A 21,268-nucleotide genomic window follows, 5' to 3' on the forward strand; every position below is an offset into this window, starting at 1 on the left:
GGGTGTCCCCTGCCCACTGCCCGAGGATAGCTGGGATGGGCTCCAGCCCCCCGCAATATATAACTAACATCTGAAGAAACCCGTTTGTGAGCCCGGAGCCAAAAGAGAAAGTTCTCCAAAACTAATCTCTCTCTCTCTCTCTCTCTCTCTCTCTCTCTCTCTCTCTCTCTCTCTCTCTCTCTCTCTCTCTCTCTCTCTCTCTCTCTCTCTCTCTCTCTCTCTCTCTCTCTCTCTCTCTCTCTTGGGGCAGATAATGGATGGATGGATGGATAAATATTGTTATGTAATCCTAATTCTCACAGTTTTCATTTCATGCTACTTATAGTCAAGATTAACAGGAGGTTATTTTAGCAGGTGCGCCTTATAAGCGGGTGAGCCGTATATATGGAACTTTTCCAAAGAAAATACTTTTTCTTGAAGGTGCGACTTACAACCCGATGCGCTTGATAGTGAGAAAAATACGTTACTAATTAACTTCTCATGAGAAAGTACAGGGAAATCTTTTTCATAGCTTATTTTGTTTGATGAAGCTGTTTAAATGAATCGTGTGTTTTGTTTGACCACTAAATGAAATGGTATAGGGCAACCTCATAAAATGTCATAGTAAAGGTCAATAGTAACTGGAATGAATGACTTTTTTTCACTAACGAGCCCAACACTGCATAAAATGGTTCACAATGTCAAAAAAAACAGTTAGTTAGATACTGAAAATAGTAAGCCGGGGGTTCCTCAATGAAAAAAAACCTGAGAAACATTGGTGTGAACGACCGGTTGGCCAATATGATTGGAGCAAAAATACGTCCTAATGCAAGGTTTTTCTTCTAAATCCTCATGTTATGCTTCTTTTAGTTTCTCACTGAAGCTCACTTCCCAGGCAGCTGTGGGAGTGTGAAGGGAACAAACATGATCCCACTGCGCGTGTGCGCTTTATTGCCCAATTTGTCTGGTGGCAAATTAACCGAAGTTTAATATCCAAAACGGCGCCTGGCACAAGGGTTGTGGTTAACTAGGTTACTGTGTCTACGTGAAAACGTCCATCAGTGTCGGCCCAGCGCGGAGTTCCTTCATGCAGCTGCTGCTGTGTTGCCATTTCCCCTTCTTTTATCTTGGCTTCCTTAGCGAAATTGTCGAATGGCCGTGGTTAGATAATGAGCAATGTTTTTCCTACATTCGTGTTACTGTGCATGTCCTCCTTTTGCACCGGAGTGCAAATTCATCTTGACGATTAGTTTACATGGGAATCAGTGTAATGCGTTGCGGTTGGGTAGCTAATTTCGGTGATTCTCACCTGCACGTATTACAGACTCCGTTCAAGAAAAATATATCTTTGTCGTCACCCATCCGCTCAGTGTAAGTGCAGTCATTATCCGAGCTTGTTGGAAGTCTTGGTTCCCGTTTGATGGGTTTGCAACGTTTTCGGCTCATTTTTAATGGATTTGGTGCTTGCGTTTTCCCCCAAATCGTTACAAAGTCCACTTTTTTTTCCGTAAAACTTGGGGTGCGTCGTTTGAGATGTCCTTAAAAAGCTCAAAGTAGAATACGTTCTCAATTAAAGGTACAATGTGTAATGTATGACCACTACAATGCATAATATTTTCTAATGTGCACAAAACCCATTGCCAAATGAGCACAGCCTAGCAGCAAGATGCCAGACCAACATGGTGCAGTTGCTAGGTATGGATTCTGCTATGTAAAAAAAATACAGTTTCCTTGACTTATGAATATTTTTAAAGATTAACATTGGTATGATAATTCAATTATTTTTGCCTATTATCCAAATCAATGGGTCTTTTGTACGAATTGAGCTTTTTTTTGTAGATAGATAGATAGATACTTTATTCACACTTCCAGCAGTCTCCATGTGTTGAAAATAAAACAATAATAAAGTAAAAGGAATATAATACATAAATACCCAATGTAACGTGTTGATATAGAGTATTTAAATAGTGCTACATAAAATACACACTGTAATAAAAATAGGGTAATATGCAATGTGAGGGTGTGGTTTAATGTTGGCTTTTACTCCCCTTGTACCACTGGGAGGCACTAAATATTACACACCTTTAAGTATGTGTTGATAATGCCCAACTGAGTTTAAAGTGAGTATGTTTCTGTGTATTTAACATACCATTATGTTGGGTGGGGAGTGGTGAATTTCTTCTTGTATATTTAATGTTTTTATATGGTACTTTGAGTTGTATTTCGGTGTCTGACAAGTGTTGTACGAATACATTTTGAATTGATTTGTTTATATATTTTTTTCCTACCGTGCCTTTCTGCCTTTGCCTTTGACTTTTATCAGAGCTGTTCAGGATGCGCAACATGTTAGGAATCAGGAATGTAGGGAGGGAGGGGAGAAGGCACGGAGAGTGATTTCATGCTTGTCCTCAGTTTTTTGTTAGTTTAGCATGCAGATGCCAAAAGTAAGCAGAGGCCTGTTTCAAATACAGTCCAAACCTCCAAAGAGATAAAAATAAGAAGATTTCATTCGAACGGATCTAAGAAATGCACGTTCTTTCAAAGACTGGCCCTAGTCAGTAATGAACACTTTTCAAAATTGGGACAGAACCTTTAAAGCATAAACTATCAGGTTGCCTCAATTGTCAGTATAGTAATCCCTTGCTGTATTGCGTTTCACTGTTTTGCTACATTGCGAATTTTCATCGAGCATTGTGTCCTGCATTCTTATTGGCTAATCGGTAGCCCCGCCCCTTTTCTGCCAGTGTCTGCTACAGGTGGGCGATATGGAAAATCTGGTATCGATCCCATTCAAGTAAATACGGTGTAGTATTATTCAATACCGATCTGATATCGATACATTTTGCTTGGAAATGTCATGATCATTGAATATATAAACTTTAATTAAAGTAAGCAAAACTATGTTCTAGATTATTCCTCTATTTGATTTATACGATTTATTTTAAATGCTATTTTATAGAGCTTGATCAGACAAAATAATTTATTGAATATACTCTACTATCTCATGAGCACATAAGTGTATCAATCTACTTATGTAAAAACTCAAGCCATATATCCCTGGGAGATGGTTAGAGTCAAGAACACACTCACATTCACCAAACATTCATTCCTCTTCGCTCTTCCCAGCCTGACACTGAACATTAAGGCCACAGCACAAGGGGGTAGTTGCTGTGCCATGCATCCCTTCAACAGCAAAGTAGCCTGACAACATACACTGGTTTACCCCCTCTGCATCATATATGTCAATATTGGTCATTCTTAACTATCCTTCGCCATTCACATTATCCCTAGCACACACTCTTGCATCCATTAAATTAACCGACCTCATATCCAGAGCACATTTTACAGAATCTGTCCAACCATTGCAGATAATTAGTTCATAAACATTAAAAAAAAACATCTGCAGCAATCTTTCGATGCGGATGAATGTTAGTTACACAAACATACTCATCAATGCTTTGTTGAAGTTACAAAAGATTTCCAGCCTCTCTTAAGCAAATCTCAATGTATCGGTCTCAGAAACTGCGGCAAATGGTAGCGTTCAAAATCTTCACTTTAATAGAACTACTTGAGTGTGAAGATTATTTGGGAGGAAAGGGGCAGGTTTCAATGCTGCGATGCTGCGGGTTAAGGGCCAGCTCCCATGACCCGGTGACTTTAGCTCCGGCGGATCAATTCTGCTGACATGCTGCATCCTCCGCCCTTGTGGACCGCTCATTGCACAGAATCAGGCGGATTAGAGATGGTAAATTTCCCACAGGAGTGGCCGGGGGCTTTTGATTATGTTTAACTGTCAGTCTGTGTTCACTTGAAGGCTTTTTCCTGCCTTCTGCGCCACTTCTAGTTATCATGATTATTAAGTGACATTAAAAAATACCCAGCTATATTGGTTAATGTTGGGAAAAAAAAAGCAGCAAGATGCTGGACAATTATGTTAGCTACCTCGAGGTGAGCCTAATGTTGTGTAAAATAGATGTAAATTTCTTACCCTACAAGTATTATAAAACATGCACATTTATATCATATACATATTTTTACTTGTTTTTTAAATCAATTTTGCTATTTATGGTTATTTCTACCACCAGTTGGTGTGTAATAATTATGATAATACATATTATTATTATTATATTATAAGTTGAAAGTTGAATATTTTCTCTATTAAGTATGTGTTAACACTCCCCAACTGAGTTCAAAGATCCTATATGAAAAAAATCCACTGTGCCTATATGCTTTTATCTTACTTCTAGCAACACTGTTCTGGGACACGCGGAAAAGGGGGAGAGGATATGGAGAGTAATTTCATGCTCGCCTCTGCGTTTTTGTTTTTGTTTATGTAGCATTTGTTTATGGAGTGGGGTGGAACAATTTGTTGGCCTGAAGAAGGATGGGCGCCCAAGACACACCAAAGTAAATGATGACCCTACAACGCTCATGGTTGAGGGATCCAATTACAATTAACATGAAAATGGTTCAAGTAAGAAAAGGCCTGTTTCAAATACAATACAAACTCCAACCCATACACCCTAAAAAGATGACACAAGAGTAAACATACATTGTTTAATGAGCTTCCACATACAGGATTCCGTCGAGAAGTACAGCCAAAACGGGGTCTGTTGGTGTCAAACTGTGACTGTAAACTGTAGTTGGGACTACGCCCCTATATATTCTGGACTAAACCACATTTACGCTGTGTTACTTTGGCTTCGCATAGAGTACATTTGCAAAGTCACAGGAGAAGTTTTCTATGGCCCGTATTTTATCTTCCCGAGCCAGATGTACTCATGAAAAGAGCCATACCTGGCTCATGAGCCTTATGTTGCCGACCCCTGCTTCAGAATTTCCCCATGGTCACGCTACATCTCCCCCAGAGGCCTCAACAGATAATTGAGGCCAAGGTGAAAGAAAACAGGAGCTTTTTCCGCTCTGCGGTCAGTCCGGTTCCCTGCCCTTTGGACCCCTTCAACTAAATGTCACTCAGGAGTGCGCTTCGGCTTCAGAGATGTTGAAAGACGGCGTTTAAAAAGAGCAACCCAACAACAGTTGCCTCTCCACATAAATAATTCCTGCGTTCGCCGGCGCTTGTGTCGGCGTCCATCGTCGAGCCTCCTCCCCCGGCCTGCTGATAAAAACATTTCGTTTGGCTTTGTGCGTCCGTTTTTCTTTTTTGTCCTCTCTCTCGCGCCTCCTTGCCTTCCGCGTGACCTTGTCAAGACGAGCTACGTTAGCTCTTGGCAGTGACAGAGTGTTCCATTCTCATGCAGTATTGAGCAGGTTACGACCCAGACATCTTGTCCTCTTCATCCAGCAGCTCTCCATCTTCACTCACACACACGTTAAGAGCCATTCATCTTAATCCCACCGTGGAAGGGGCAAAAATTGATCACCTGTGTGTGCTTTTTTTTTCATGGGTAAATGTATCCGGTTTGGGTCTGGCTGATACACAGTTATGAACGGGACTAAAGAATGTGACCCTTGGCCAAGGTTAAGTGGAGGTTTTGATAGGATAGCTGAAGACTTCACAGGAAATAAGAGGTGTAAGAAGCACTTAGAAGAGAATGTAGTTTTGGTATGCATGGTGGATTAGACCGCTTTAAAGCCTATGTCATCACCGGATCACCAAATAATGCATGCATATTGTTGACCCAAAACAGCGGGAGTAGCAGTACTAGTTTGAATGGCACAATTAAAGATTTGTATATTCGTTGCCTTTTCAGGGCCACTATTTACAAAAAAACCATGCCGAGCTGTTGTGTATGCGGTGCAGAAATCCCAGTTTTAAGGAACACATTGTTTTTGCAATTTTTAGCGGAAAGGGGCCTTTTTAAAAGCACCGTAGCAGCCGATTGTGACTTCGAGCCATAAAATAACTAACTCGACTAAGGACATAATTAAGAATATGAGTTTGTGGTGTACATATCATATCTGGTCAGTTACCGTGGAAATTGGATTTAAATTTACTTGAACGTCAAATGCCTCAGTGAGTATAAGTATGATTATGAGTCAAGGAAATGCTAAATGTTAGCTACCAATGCCTTAAATGGACAGTAAGTTTTCTACTACTAGTGCTAGCTAGTAGATAATTTATAATTATAGTAATTATATCAATAATGTGTCTGTCTATATATTACAGCCATATCCCCCGATTGGGAGGTGGCTACAGTCAAAAATACACTCAAACCGAAAATTAATTCCCCTTCACTCACCAAGGGGTGAGTTGTTGTGCAATGCAACCCTTTATCAGCAGAGAGGCCCAACAGCATACATTGGTTTACCCCCTCCACATCATATGCGTCAATATAAGTCAGTCTCAACTTTTCTTCGTCGCTCACATCTATCCCTAGCACACACTCTTGATCCATTAAATTCACGACCTCACATCCAGAGCACATTTAACCCCATCCATCCAACCATATTTGGGCTTTCCTCTCATTCGATTTCCCACCATTCTGCACTACATGCTCTCTTAGTCAAACAGCCTTCATCCATTCTTTCCATATATCCAATCCATCTCATAACATTTTGAACAACACTAACAGCAAGCTCTTTCACCACATCAGTTATTCTCCTTACTTCCACATTCCTCAACCTATCCAGCCGTGTCACTCCACACAAACTACGCATACATCTAATTTCAAAGACATTTTATCTATTACGCTCATTTACTCTCAAACCCCACGCCTCTCAGCCATACATCACTGTTGGTATCGCCACATCTTCATACAATCGTCACCTAGTATCCATTCGCAGATTTCTACATTTGAACAATCCGTTGAAGCACACCCATTGCCTTCTACCCTTCACCAACGCTCTTCTTAACTTCTTCCCCCAAACCACCACCTGCTGCCGCATACAAACCCAAATACCTAATACCATCTACCTCCTGCAACGTTACACCATTCAACAAAATCTTTAATCCACCTACCTCCCCACCTACCATACTCTTGTCCTCATTCACTTTAAGCTTCCTTCTCTTACTGAATCTATCAAACTCAACTACCAAAGCACTCAGACCTGCTGCAGTCAGCCACCGAATAATAATAACATTATTATTTTCAACGTTTTTTTGATCGTCTCAAATTGCGTACACTGCTCAACAATTTTTGTATGTGGAAACTAATTTTCAAAAGAAATACATTTCAAAAACTAATTTTTCTGGTCAATCGATCTCGTCTTTCCCATTTTAGCTCTAATCCGGATACCAGCTCAGTAGCCTAGATGGTAAGGCGCCCGCTTTGAGACTGGGAGGTCGGTGGTTCGCGCCCCGGCCGAGTCATTCCTAAGACTTAAAAAGTGGTCGGCGGCGCCCTCTGTTGGCTGCGGCTGCATCGGCTCGCTACAACGGGTCAGGTGCAATCGACATTTCGTTCTGTGTACATTGTTACACAGAATGACAATACAAGGAAATTATTATTATTATTATTATTATTATCGTCTCTTTCACTGGTAGCAGATGACGTCATCATAGATGGCTTTAACTGTCGCTGTACACGAGCAAATGTTATCCTCGATCATGCATTTATTTGGTAAATAAAATAAACAAGTATACACAAAATATATTTGTTTTTATTCTACATAGTCTGCCTTCCTGTGAGTAAAGAGGCGATGTGTAGTGTTTGTGATCTATAATCCCTTAACAAGGATTTCAATTATTAATGAGGGAAAAAATTGTCTTAGGTTGACAAGTATGATTTCAGCAGGATGTAAACACGTGAATTATTAAATAAACTTAAAAAGAGCATTTATTTAAAAATCTTTTTGAATTAGTTTACAGTAGTACTTATATGGCAGATAATTAATATTCCTATTTCTATATTTACAAAAAAAAACATTTTATAATTTGTTTTCATTTTTATGACATAAAAATTTGCTTCTTGTATGTGTTAATTTTCACAAGAAGGGTGTATATACTGTGTATATTTTATAAGGCACCTCCAAGTGTTAAAACAATTATTCATTAAAAAAACAATTTGTTGTTTTGACTGCTGAGAATTAGGTGTGTCTTCAGTATTCTAAATCGGTTGCAAATCATGTTTTTCTGATTTTATTAGTAGTAGTAAATACATCCACAGATAAGCAGAAGGCAAAAAATGCATCTTATATTTTCTACTTATATTTTACATTGCATTAAATTTGAAACTAAAGTAAATAATGAAATTATTCACAGACAATGTTGGGATATGAGTGAGCTCTGCTGGGAAATTAGCAGGATAAATGGATCTTGTTTAGCATTATTGCCGTCAAAAGAAGAAGAAAAAAACAGCTACATTCCATTGCATTGAAAGACACCTCCACCACACCTTACACTTCATTAGCAACGTCTCTTTCAGAGCAGTAACGACAACAAGACATCTTCTTTATAAGTATTTGTGCGCCATCATGTGGCTAAATGCATATGCATGCTACTTTGCAATCGCATGTGGATCTTACATAGTGGCCAACCAGTGACAATGACCACTAGATAGCAGCAGAGCCATTCTTTCATTGCATCGTAATAATGAGACGAAGACAAGATTGAAGTTATAGCATACCGGTCAACCTCCACGGCTCCATGCCCTTACAAACTATCGTATTTTCCCTTACAAAATACAAAATAATCTTACACCATTTTTTTTCTCAAACGTGTTTATTTATGTAGTTTAACATGTTATATTGTACATGTGTTTCGTTATATCATATATATTGTTAATTAACATTTTGTTATGAGATCCTGAGTTGCCCGACATGAATGAGCTTTATTATTAAAAAAAGTAGCTTGGACGTTCACTGTAGAAGGAAAAAAATACATGCAAATATAATTAAGTAGAATAATACATTTTCTTATTCAAATTATGAATTCATTTTCTGCATTAAATTATTGTTGGTAATATACTGATTAAAGAGATAACCACAAACCTGTCTTTTTTAATTTTCTCATTTATACTTCCTTTTTTTCTTAACTTCTTTATACAACATAATAATTCGTGATATAATGCATCAAAGCAAGTGAGCCGTTTGAGAGCCTGCTCTCTTTAATGAGTTGAGCCGAAAAGCCGGTTCTCTAAAAAGAGACGGACTTCCTTTCACTACATCAAACCGCTTGCTTCGTTTGCAACGAAAAAAAAACAACACCGAGAAGGAGGCTTCCGCGGCGAACTCGTGAGATATGATTGATTTGCCGTTTCGTGACAGTCCGTCTTTACCGGATGGTACCCATAATTGACAAATTTGCCTTTTTCCGTACAGATTTTCTCGTACGCCGTCGTCTTAAAATGCATAATAAACGTACTTTGTACGGCAAAACCCTACAGGTTGACAGGTATGTTAAAGCATCAAGAAAAAAGAAAAGAAAAAAAGGCTTGGGTTTGTTTTTACAATGATAAAATCTTTGTACTTTTAGAGCCACATACAGTAATCCCTTGCCTTAACGTTGTTCACCCTTCACGGTCTTGCTGATTCACGCATTTTCATCTTGCATTATGTTGACTTACAGTATGTTCTGCATCCTTGTCCTGAATTACTGGTGCTGTGTACAGCACTTTTGTTTGTTAAACGAATGATTTGGCCTGTAAAAGTAGCTCAGGAGGTAGAGCGCTTGTCTTGGGATCAAGAGATCGCAGTTCGAATCCCGGCTCCTCCGTGTTACATGTCGAAGTGTCCTTGGGTCGAACACTGAGCCCCTAATACCCCCAATAAGCAGGTTAGCGCCTTACGTGGCTGCACGACCGCTATTGGGAAATGTGAAGCACATTGTAAAGCGCTTTGGGAAGTCATTGACTTGAAAAGCGCTATATAAATGCAGATCATTTCATTTTCATCATAAAATGGTTTATCTGTTTGAATATATACTAAGGTGTTTAATTGTAACAAAATAAAGGTTTCTACTACACGGGTTTGGAATGCAAGTGTAACGACCCTTAATCATGTGCAACACAAGGGTTCACAGTAACTCAGTTTATTGCCTGCATTCAATACACAATACAAATAAGTCAGGGTGTCTGTGCACTACTGCATACATCTAAAACATTAACAAAAATACAAAAACGGGACATCACTCAACATGCCGCACCTCGTGGCGTGGTTGCATTGAAACATGTTTCATCACAGTAATCATCGTTTCAAGCTGCATTACTTTACTTTTAATTAGTTTTTTATACATCATTTAGCCCAACTTATATACATTTATATACAAAAAAAGTTCATGAAAGCAGCTCCTATATTTCGCAAAATATGATACCCAAACTGATATTGGGCACAGCTAACCTTCAGCACGAGGTGATATAGCTGAAGGTACGGCAAGCGCAGAAGCCCATAAAGTGCCAAACGAGAAAGACAGTCGCACAATGGTACCAGAGTTTTAACAGTAATGCAACCAAAACACAGATTTTGTGAGAATTCAAAAAAATACTCAAAACAATCAAATGTCAACTCTGTTACACAAGCACCGTTAAAAACAAGGGTTTACTGTAATTGAATATTGGTTTATTTGTTTCAAGACAACAGTTTTTTTTACCTAAACCAACAAGGTGACACTTTTGAGACCAAAACTTGTTAAGTGTAACTCCTATTAAATAGCAAGTTAGAAATGAATAAAGGAAAGGATAATTCGACATTTGAACAAAATATATGAAAACAATATAAAATAAATATGAATATTTGTTAGGAAATACATTGTAGTAAGACTTTGATCATATTTCCCTAAATTATCAAATAAAATTAATTATTTTAACCAGCGAAAAAATATTTTATATTAATATTAAAAATGAATTAATTAATATTAAAAGTACAAGACATTGCTCATGGTAACAGATTATAACATTTAAATCAAATTTGCAGTCCAAATTATGAAGCAGAATTATAAAGTTAATAGATGGTTCAAACTAATAATTAGTCTGGTATTATTATAACTATTACTTTGATGATGAAGATTATTATCATAACTGTTATGTGACTATTATTGTTATTATTATTGGTATTATCGGTCCTCAAATAATGTTAGTGAGCAGAAGCCTTACACAGTCAAGCTAATAATTAAGCTTGTTGTTATTATTATAACTAATACCAACTTCTATTTTTGTTGTTGTTGTTATTGTTTCCAACATTGCTATCCCAGTCTGATGCGGAGATTATAATTCATGCGTTTTTTTACCTCCTGTCTTGATTACTACGCTCCAGTCTCCTGAAGTTCAAAATCAAGAGCCTGAATCTGCTACAAAATGCAGCAGCGAGGCTTTTAACAAGGACAAGATAGTTTGATCACGTCACCCCGATTTTAGCTAACCTGCATTGGATCCCTTTTAGTTTAAGATGTGATTTTAAGGTTTTGTTGGTATTATACAAAATCATATCTTTCAGATGTAATCTCCCCCTGTATTCCGGTCCGAAGCATTTGCTCAGAAAATGCTAGTCTACTAGTGATCCCAAGAGCCAAGGAGAGATCCGCAGGATCGAGAGAGTTCCCTATTCAGGCCCCGGTGCTGTGTAATGCTCTGCCCTCTGGGATCTGAAACCTCAGTGGAACTGTTTAAATCTAGGCCTAAAACACATCTGTATTCTATAGATTATGAATGACCTACAAATGGTAAATGGTCTGCATTTATATTGCGCTTTTCAAGTCAATGAAGACCCAAAGCGCTTTACAATGTGCTTCACACTTACCCATTCACACACACACACTCACACACCAATAGCAGCCATGCAAGGCGCCTACCTGCTTATTGGGTGCATTAGGGATTCAGTGTCTTGCCCAAGGACACTTTGACATATAACACGGAGGAGCCGGGAATCGAACCTGCGATCTCTTGATCCCAAGACGAGCACTCTAGCTACAGTAAATTTCATGTGTATCGTTTGCCTATGCTACATCCATTGCAACCTGGTCATCCTTTTGATTAGATTTTTGTTTTATATCATACTTTAATTATTTGTATTTTATTTTTTATTTTGTTGTTTGTTAATGTAACATCCATTGCAGCATGCTAATCCTGGAAGGGAAATTACCTCAGGTTTTTTCATTTACTCATGCTGAGGTTTTTGAGGTTTTTCCTTGCCCTCATCTAGGTTTTAGATCGGGGGATAGAGTAATAATAGTCTGTAGTTTGTAATAGTCTGTGGTCTGTGCAGCTCTTTAAGACTCCTTGTAAATAGGCTATACAAATAAACATGACTTGTTATTATTATCATTATCAACTATATGACTATTCTTATTGTTATAGTTGAACATTGCTAGTCATTATATTTCTGTCACCATCATATTATGCAAATTAATCAAATCCATATTTATAAACAAAACAATGAGGTGAATAAATATGTTAATGATGTTGGTGATGATGGTGAAAACTAAACATAAAATAAATGAATGAGGAATCAACAACATAGAGACACATTTTATTAAAAACACAAAAGAGAAATGGGTTTTTATCTCTACCCGGAAAATTCCTCGATTCCCAGGACAATTCGAAATCTCAGTGATTTGAGTGGCGAGCTCTAGACCAGAAATCTACATCCATTAATCATAGAGCCCTGCATCAAGGTGTTGGTAGGAATTTTATTTTTCCTTTGATTTTGACCGTGGATTCACGAGCTTTGAGAAACCAGCAATACCCATGGATTTGTGACTCTCTGAACTGTAAAACATTGGAATTGTGTTTTCTCTGCTTATTCAAATTGTCATTGAAATTTGAAGTATATCATTTTAGGACTTTAAATTCGGACATGAAACCAAAACCTTATCATTGCGCACAAATGTAAATTTTTCGACTAATAGGTTACCAACTGAAAACTACAGTAGATGACCGGTCATCAAACTGAAATAGAAATAAAACAGGGTTAGTAATCCAAAATTAACAAAACTTATGATTTCTCATCGAACAATTTAAACCAAACGAGAGTGTGTTTTTTTCCCCTGTAATTTGTGGTAAATGACATTTATTGTGTTATCATTTGTCCATAAAATTGCTGTTGTTTTTAAAAAGGTTGACTCTGGTGTTTGTCATGATTACTGATTTGGATCACCTGTGCCCGCTCATTTGGTGCCAGCCGCTGCAGGCTATCTGATTGGTTCCCTGTCCCTTTTTAAGCACAGTCCTGTAACTCTCCGGTTGTCAGTTTGTCAGAAAACCTCTGTTGTTACAAGGCAAGCATTTTTACCCTGACTCCAGCCTGTCCCGTTTTTGCTCCCATTTTTCCACCTGTCCGTTCCTGATCTCCCCGTTTGTCTCTGGCTACGACCTGTTTTCGATCCCGACCACGTCTGCTCTCCCGTCCCGGCTTACAACCCGTTTTTGATCCCGACCACGTCCGCTCTCCTGTCCCGGCTTACGTCGCGTTTTTCCGTCCCTGACACCGCCATCTCCTGCTAAGGAAGATCCACTTCCGTATTCGGATCACCATTCGATTGCGAGAGTGACTTTCTTCCCGTGTCTAGCGAGCACCCATTTTTCCACATGTCCGTTCCTGATCTCCCGTTTGTCTCCGGCTACGACCTGTTTTCGATACCGACCACGTCTGCTCTCCCGTCCCGGCTTACGACCCGTTTTTGATCCCGACCACGTCTGCTCTCCTGTCCCGGCTTACGACCCAATTTTCCGTCCCTGACACCGCCATCTCCTGCTAAGGAAGATCCACTTCCGTATTCAGATCACCATCCGATTGCGAGAGTGACTTGCTTCCTGTGTCCAGCGAGCTGCTCTTCCTCTTTTATATTCAATAAACTTGTGGTTAACGCTACGCATTTGGGTCCTGATTCCGTTCTGGTTGTGACAGTGTTTTGTCCATTAATTTTCTAACTCATCAAACCTGTCAATAGAAAATAAGCTTTTCTTCGCTCTGCCTACAGCATATGTGCTAAATAAGGTGAAATAATACAAATCCCAATAGTACAGAATGACTTTTTAAATGGACAATGTGTATTATTTGACCACTAGCTATTGCTGTATTGTGTATTGCAACCAAAAACAGGTATTTAAAAGCCCAAGGAAGTATACAAACTCTGAGACTCAAAGTGATCATTAAGTACAATTTTTCTTGTTATTTTTTCCCCAGTGTATGACAATTTTTTTAAGTACATGTTGGTTCGGGTTCAGATTTTATTTTCCCTCCAGTTCATTTCAATAATGTCAATTACACATGCATTTTTGCTCTTTGCGTGGTTTCTCCCCCCACCCACTGTACTCTTGAACACCACGAGTGAGTGAACAATTACAACTAGAATCAGTATGTTGTCACAAAGACAGCCTGTGGAGAAAAGCCAAGAAAGCAAGCGAGTGTAAAGAGCGCGGCAGACAAGTCTGCTCAGGAGTGCCTTTGTCTTCTCTGTGTGTGACTTTATCGTAGCCTCCGGGAAGGAATTCCGATTTCTCTCCGGCGAGCATGCGGGTGCGGCCTTCGTGTTCAAATATGGGCTAAATAGCAACTGGGCTGATCACTAATTAAACACGTGACGTGTGTGCCAGCATTTTGCTGTAGCTTTCACCAACTGACCTACATCGCTACGAGCAGTAGGAAGGGTCAATAATTAATTGATTACTTTAAAATTCTTAACGTACATGCAGCATCCAGATGGAAACAGACAGATGTTTCAATAAACACATTTTTTTCGGTGCAATGTTTTGTCACCAGGTTTTTCAGCATCCGTGCTTTTTCACTAAGCTATGTGCTCGTTCAATGCACAAACATTGCCCTTGAAAGTTTCATCAAACAGAACTTCTTAGCGATAAACCTTTTAACCTTACTCGCCATTTCCAGTTGTTCAGCACGGTAATATGTTACATACTGCTCCTTTTGAATAACAGTATTATTTGATAAGTAATCCTCTGTTATTTAAAAAAGGCCAAGCAATGAGAAAAACGTTAATGGATGGCTTGATTTGCTGTTAGCTTGCTAATACTGTCACTAATTCTATTACTAGGGGTTGAGGTGTCTGCCAAATCAAAATCTTTGGTCCCACTTATGCATTCTGCATTGAGGCAAGACAATTGCGTGCCTCACTCTGCAGACGCTCGGCACAGTAATATGTTTCATACTAGTTGTATCAATAACATTTATAATTGAATGTGAAAATTCAGTGACTTAAAAAATGAAAAAAAAAATGTAAGGTTAAATGACAAAAAACTCTACCACTGAATAAATATAACTATTCAATATATTGTTCATTTTGTATACTGTATCCATGATGACAAGTGAGGTACTGCCTCACCTGCCTGCCCTGACTGCTTGTTACTCGTAATTGCCTGCACTTTGCACCCCCCCTCCCTTTTTGTGTCATCTGTAGAGCTCTAAATGTTTTGAAATCCAACACCTACACCCTTTTCCTGTGAAAGATTCCACCTCCCACCTTTTCCATGTGAAAAATGATATACCATATTTTCAGCACTACCAGGAGCACCCCCCAAAATTAGTCTTTTTTTATATTATAAGGTGCATAGAATTGAAACTACATTAGCAGTTAGGGCTGCACTAAAAATAAATAAGTACCGGATTTGAACATTGATCAATCACTCAAAATATATCACTGATTTCAGCCGTTTTATTTACTAGACTAGACGTTTCTTCTATCAATCATATAAGCAATTATTTCTACCTTTTTGTTCAACATTTTATCCATTTTGGCAGCATGGCGGCGCAGTGGTTAGCGCGTGTGCGGCACAGTTCTGAGGTCGTGAGATCAAACCTCCTGTGTGGAGTTTGCATGTTCTCCCCGTGCTTGCGTAGGTTTCCTCCGGGCACTCCGGAATACTCCCACATTCCAAAAACATGCATGTCAGGTTAATTGGCCGGTCCAAATTGTCACTAGGTGTGAATGAGCGAGCCAATTGTCTGTCCCTGTGTGCCCTGCGACTGGCTGGCAACCAGTTCAGGGTGTCCCCTGCCCACTGCCCGAGGATAGCTGGGATGGGCTCCAGCGCCCCCGCGACCCTCCTGAGGATAAGCAGTGCAGATAATGGATGGGTGGATGGATTTTATCCATTTTGTAGTCCATCTTTTGAAATCCTTCAGCATTTTACTCGGTTCATTCAGTGATTCTCTCATACCTTCTATAGCTGATTTTATCAAGTCCATGTGGTCGGCTTTCCTTGCTTTGGACATTTTCAGTTTTTAGTTGAAATATGAGTTTGTTGAAACGTAGAGGAAAAAAGCAAAAAACAAAAAAATAAATACAAAAATAAATGCATGGCTGACGGTATTTAACAGTGTTTGTTGCTTAGGTCGAGCTAAGAAAAAGTACAACAAATGTTTATGAAGATTATTAATCTGTTGTTTACTTTCTCTAACAATTGTGTCTGATACTGTGACTAAAAATAGTATGATAATGAGAAAAGACCTATTCCCTTTCCACAGTGGCTTGGCCTTACCGTTGCCATCCGTGTTCGATTCACACTGCCACCCCTGTCATGCAATTGTGGTCAGTGATAATTATCGACTGCACAAATACGATGATACTCCGGTAAACTTCCCATTTTTGTACATAAGGCGCACTGGATTATGAAGCGCACGCTCTAATTTATTGCCAATTGTGAGTTTTGAGGGGGCTCCTTGTAGTCCTGAAAATGCGTATTCTTTTTCGGTGCGGGGATACCTCACAGTTGGTTAGAACTGCACTTTCCCGGACAACAACAGCACTATGCCCCACTTTTACCAGGTCGTGAGTATAGTTAAATTTTGTTCACGGTTATTACACAAGAAGCAAGACACAGAACACATACCTGTCAACCTGTACGTTTTTGTTTATTATGCATTTTAAGACATCTACGACGTACAACAAAACCTGTACGGAAAAACGCAAATTTGTCAATTATGGGTACCATCCGGTATACATCGACTATGACGAAACGGCAAATCAATCAAACGAGTTCGCCGCGGTAGCCTCTATCTCCGTATCGTTTTTTTTATTGCAAACGAAGCGAGCGGTTTGATGCTACTGTGCGCATGCATCTGCCGCCTTGGATTTAATGTTGTAGTTATGTAGTGAAAGGAAGTCCATCTCTTTTTAGAGAACTGGCTTTTTCGGATCAACTCATTAAAGAGAGCCGGCTTTCAAACGGCTCACTTGCTTTGATGCATTATATTACGAATCACTATTGTTGTATAAACAAGTTGAGAAAAAAAGGAGGTATAGAAGTAGAAAATGAAAAAAAAGACATGTTTGTGGTTATCCCTTTAATCAGTATATTACCAACAATAATTTAATGCCGAAAATGTATTAATAATTTGAATAAGAAAATGTATTAATCTACTTAATTATATTTGCATGTATTTTTTCCTTCTACAGTGAACGTCCAAGCTATTTAATTTTTTAACTTTTATCATAATAAACCTCATTCATGTCGAGCAACTGAGTATCTCACAACAAAATGCTAATTATGATATAACGAAACACATGTACAATATAACATGTTAAACTACATAAATAAACACGTTTTTAGAAAAAATATTGTGTAAGACTATTTTGTATTTTGTAAGGGAAAATACAACATTTTGTAAGAGCATGGAGCCGTGGAGGTTGACAGGTATGCAGAACATAACACTCTGCTCCCCAAACGACCATAATATTTAACACACGCCCATCCATCCCCTTGTTAACAGATTGTCGTTGCTCATTCTTGCCACGCGAGGTCGCTGCGCGTCAGTGAGGCTCGTCTGATGGCTGGGTGGTTAGGAATCCCACCAGCGAGTTGACGAGCTCCGCCACCAGACGTCAACGCGTGTGCGCGTAGCACAACCCCAGCGAAAGATCTCTCAGCGGCGGGTCGTAAAAGAACGAGGACGAGACTATTCTAACCGACCTCCTCCATCGCTTGGAGCCGCACAATGTGCGCGGAAGACGGATACGTTCATCTGATCCCACCGAAAACGTCTGGCGGACACTACGGTGTGCGGAAAAGGAGGGAATAGTCGTTGTCGGTGGTGACCGAGACGAGCCAGCTGCGAGGCTCCAGCTTTTTCTCTCTTTTGGGGATTGGAACTGCCGAGCGCTGGCTACAGAAAATAAGAAAATGTCGGGCAAAATCGAAAGTAAACCAGGTGAGACGCCGACGTGTAACGGTTCCGTGGCTGGGGACGATACTGACGTTCCATTCCATACTGGGGTAACGTTATTGTGTAGGGTTTCCAACAGGCCCTTGTACGTTTTGGTTGTAGCTTTAGCACTTTAGCTTTTTCTGGGGGCTACCTCCCCGGCAACCCTACCTTGCGAGTAAACAAATTGTAACAATGTGTGGTTCTGTTGGCTTTATAGCTGAAAATGTACTTTCACTTTTTGCCGAAGACGGAGCGAGAGCTGATCGGTTCGTCTTTACCCAGCCAAGTTAAGCCCCGGCCAAGGGGCGTCAGGCTGCGATTGGAATGGGAGCTAGCTGCGCTGCTAACGGTTAGCTTTGGGTCGTTTATTACGCGTATTCTCTTATATTTTTAATCAAAATGTCAGTATTTGGCATGTATAATTCTAGCTCGTCCCAAGCTAATATCCCAATTCAAACGTGCACTATGTGGCTTGCAGCGATGAACCGTAAGGTCAAGAGATGACATCATAGGTTAATTAATGACGCCCTGGGGTCACATACACATTCCCTATTTAACATGTAACCTAGAGCACTATAGCAGAAACCTGTTTTAGATGTAGTTATGGTGTCATGTTGTGACTCAGGTCACTATATGACATCATAGGTCATTATTATTAATTATTGCCGCCCTAGGGTCACTAATAACGTTCCCGGATTCAACATGTAACCTAAAGCAGTGTTTTTGTTAACCTCTATTGAGCCGAGGCACATTTCTCTTATTGAAAATCTGGCAGGACACCACCAGCTGAAAATGTGGAAAAAGTCAAGTAATGTTCATTTGTATAGCCCTTAATCACAAGGAGTCTCAAAGGGCTGCACAGACCACTGCAAATTACAAGCTATTAGTACTCCATCCCGTGATATAAAACCTACATGAGGTCAAGGAAAAACTCAAACACCAGAGTGAGGACAATGAAGAAACATTGCAAAAGGACCGCACATGAAGTAATCCCTTTTAGAAGATAATGATCATTTTTGCCTGTTTTTTCAATTTACTTTGGGTACGTCTTGGATTCGGATTTTAGGCGAAGGCTTATGTTAAAAACGTACAGTAAAATTTGGACTCTAAGCCGCACGTGCCCACATTGAAACATGGGATTTTTACAAAGAATGACAGTATACCGAAAGAGTTTTGATAATATACGGTACCTTATCCCCTCAGCGTTGCGACTGCAGTGGGGCTTTTGGTAAAGAAATATGTTACATCAAGGACAATCCATAGAATCCAACCGTGTAAAAATATTTACACCAAAACACACCATAAAGCCGACAGATGAATAGGAATCCGCCTTAAACATTCCTGCTTCGTTAGACGTTGCTTCTTGTAATCCGTTCATTTTGCCACATTATTTCCGTTTGCAAATTAACAGACTGATAAAATTATTCCCAACATGGTGGTGGCCCTCTCCTGAGCGCCTGCGATATGGCAGGTTTGCCGGCGGTGCAAATCTATTTTACCGAGCAAAATAAAAAACAACTTTTTGCGATCAGCCATCTTTGCTGTTTACATTCGCATGGGATACTTTGAGGTTGGATCTGGTACTATCAGAGTGGGAGAAATTCCACTTCCCACTTTTCTGGTATGCAGCATTAAGCTTACTTGGGACCATAGCACTGTTGAAGAGCTTTTCACCGCATACCAAGCATGAACTGAGTTAGTGCCATTGCTTCTCCGGTAAAAGTAAATCCAAATGAAAGAGGGCTTCTGTTCTTGTGCCTCATGTCAGAAACATTGCTGGACGTCTTTGCTTTATTTAGACTTCCACTCATACTAAGGCCTTCATCTGCGTCCGGATTTTGTCAAAAGTCCAGTTCAGACTCAGCATTTTTCCTCTTCAAAATCACTTTTACCATTGTCCTGCCACTGAATCAATTTGTCAGTAATTTGCTTCTATCCATGCACAAAGGCAATTAGCTACCTGCTGCTGCGGCTGCTCATGGTATGAAAATGTACTACATGTTTACTGTCAGGCGCTAGACCGCACAAGCACACAAATTGGGTATTTCCCCACGTCACACCTGACATTATCTGGCGGGAGAATGGTTGAAAAATTCCCCCCCTGAACCATCACAGAAGAAAGATGTTTTGAATGTGGCAATGGTGTAATGTTTTGATCTCAGTAAAGTAAACAAATGACATAATAGGTCACTTAATGCCACCCAGGAGTCACCAACGTGGTTTCTGGATTCAACATGTACCGGATTTAGTCATGTACATTTATTTATTCTTTTACATCCAAAAGAACAGCAAGGTTTTATTGTATTTATGCCATGATTGATGAGTGTAATTATTGCTGACCACAATTGCAAAGGGATTCAAACCTGAAATCCTGAAAAAGGACATTAAGCTGGTCAATTACTTGGGCATCTAAGCCACCAATCTAAATCTAAACTAAAAAGTCCACTCACCAGTAGTGGGCCACCACGCTCAACAAAAGCATGCTTGTTAGTAAAGTGTGAGGCTTCGGCCATGTTGAAATCTATTAAAAAAAAAAAATACAACATTTTCCTTGATGATGGAGACGTATGTTTGCGCTAGAACTATAAGCCTTTACACCCAGCGGCTATGTTTGCATCCCCACTTCAACCGTCTGTCTTCCGACACTTACACTTGAAATAGTGATGCCCTCTTTGCAGACGCTCAGATTATGTAGAGTGTCACATCGCAACCACAGTGGGTCAAAATGTCTTATTGCATCACACTCAGACTAATGACTTGCGAATTATACAAAAAGTAAAGCCTTGACAGGCAAATTTTTATGTCCTTGCACATTTGCTCCCCCAGTCATCCTCAGCTTCTCCGTTTTAGAAGTCTTTTTTTTTTTTAATCACAGAAGAGGTTTGGTGACGATTTCTCATTGAAAGGTCATAAGAAGACAATACTTTATAGTTATTACCGGGAGGAAATTTTACATTAGGTTTGACTTAGTCATAACAGGCATTTGGTAATATTTGCGAATTTTTCATGAAGTGAATTTACTAAGAATATGGGGTTATGAGGGCGCAACACTAGTATTGTTCTACTAAGTGTTAGCATAATTTAATTTCAGTTTCTTTTCATGCTTTTTTGGTAAATTTTATTGCCTTTTCTGAGCAAATGAATTTATTTGGTATTCTGTGACTGGTGATGTGCATTTCATATGGACTATTTTAATGTCATCAAAATATAAGCTTATGCTTGCTTCCATTTAACTGCTTTGACAAAAAAAGCGCTTTTGGCAGGGCTGGGGAGAGCCGTTGAAAGTTAAATGGTC

The 21,268-nt window shown here is 39.5% G+C and overlaps 1 protein-coding gene across 14 annotated transcripts in view; it reads left to right on the forward strand.

Moving 5' to 3' along the window:
• The first annotated feature begins 17,557 nt into the window (after nucleotides 1-17,557).
• The window catches only part of rapgef1b (Rap guanine nucleotide exchange factor (GEF) 1b), a 62,119-nt gene continuing 58,408 nt past the window's right edge, over nucleotides 17,558-21,268 (forward strand). For 9 of the 14 annotated variants that reach the window (XM_088320106.1, XM_088320107.1, XM_088320108.1 and 6 more), the window contains exon 1: nucleotides 17,559-17,976. In XM_088320106.1, coding sequence (XP_088176232.1) covers nucleotides 17,949-17,976 — 28 coding nt within the window. In that variant the 5' untranslated portion in view covers nucleotides 17,559-17,948. Of the gene's footprint in view, nucleotides 17,977-21,268 lie in introns of all 14 variants that reach the window. The other 5 variants (XM_088320097.1, XM_088320105.1, XM_088320099.1 and 2 more) reach the window with 2 other exon arrangements.

Source organism: Urocampus carinirostris, chromosome 16, assembly GCF_059441175.1.
Source record: "Urocampus carinirostris isolate Australia breed hairy pipefish chromosome 16, RoL_Ucar_1.0, whole genome shotgun sequence".
In the NCBI taxonomy this organism is placed as follows: Eukaryota; Metazoa; Chordata; class Actinopteri; order Syngnathiformes; family Syngnathidae; genus Urocampus; species Urocampus carinirostris.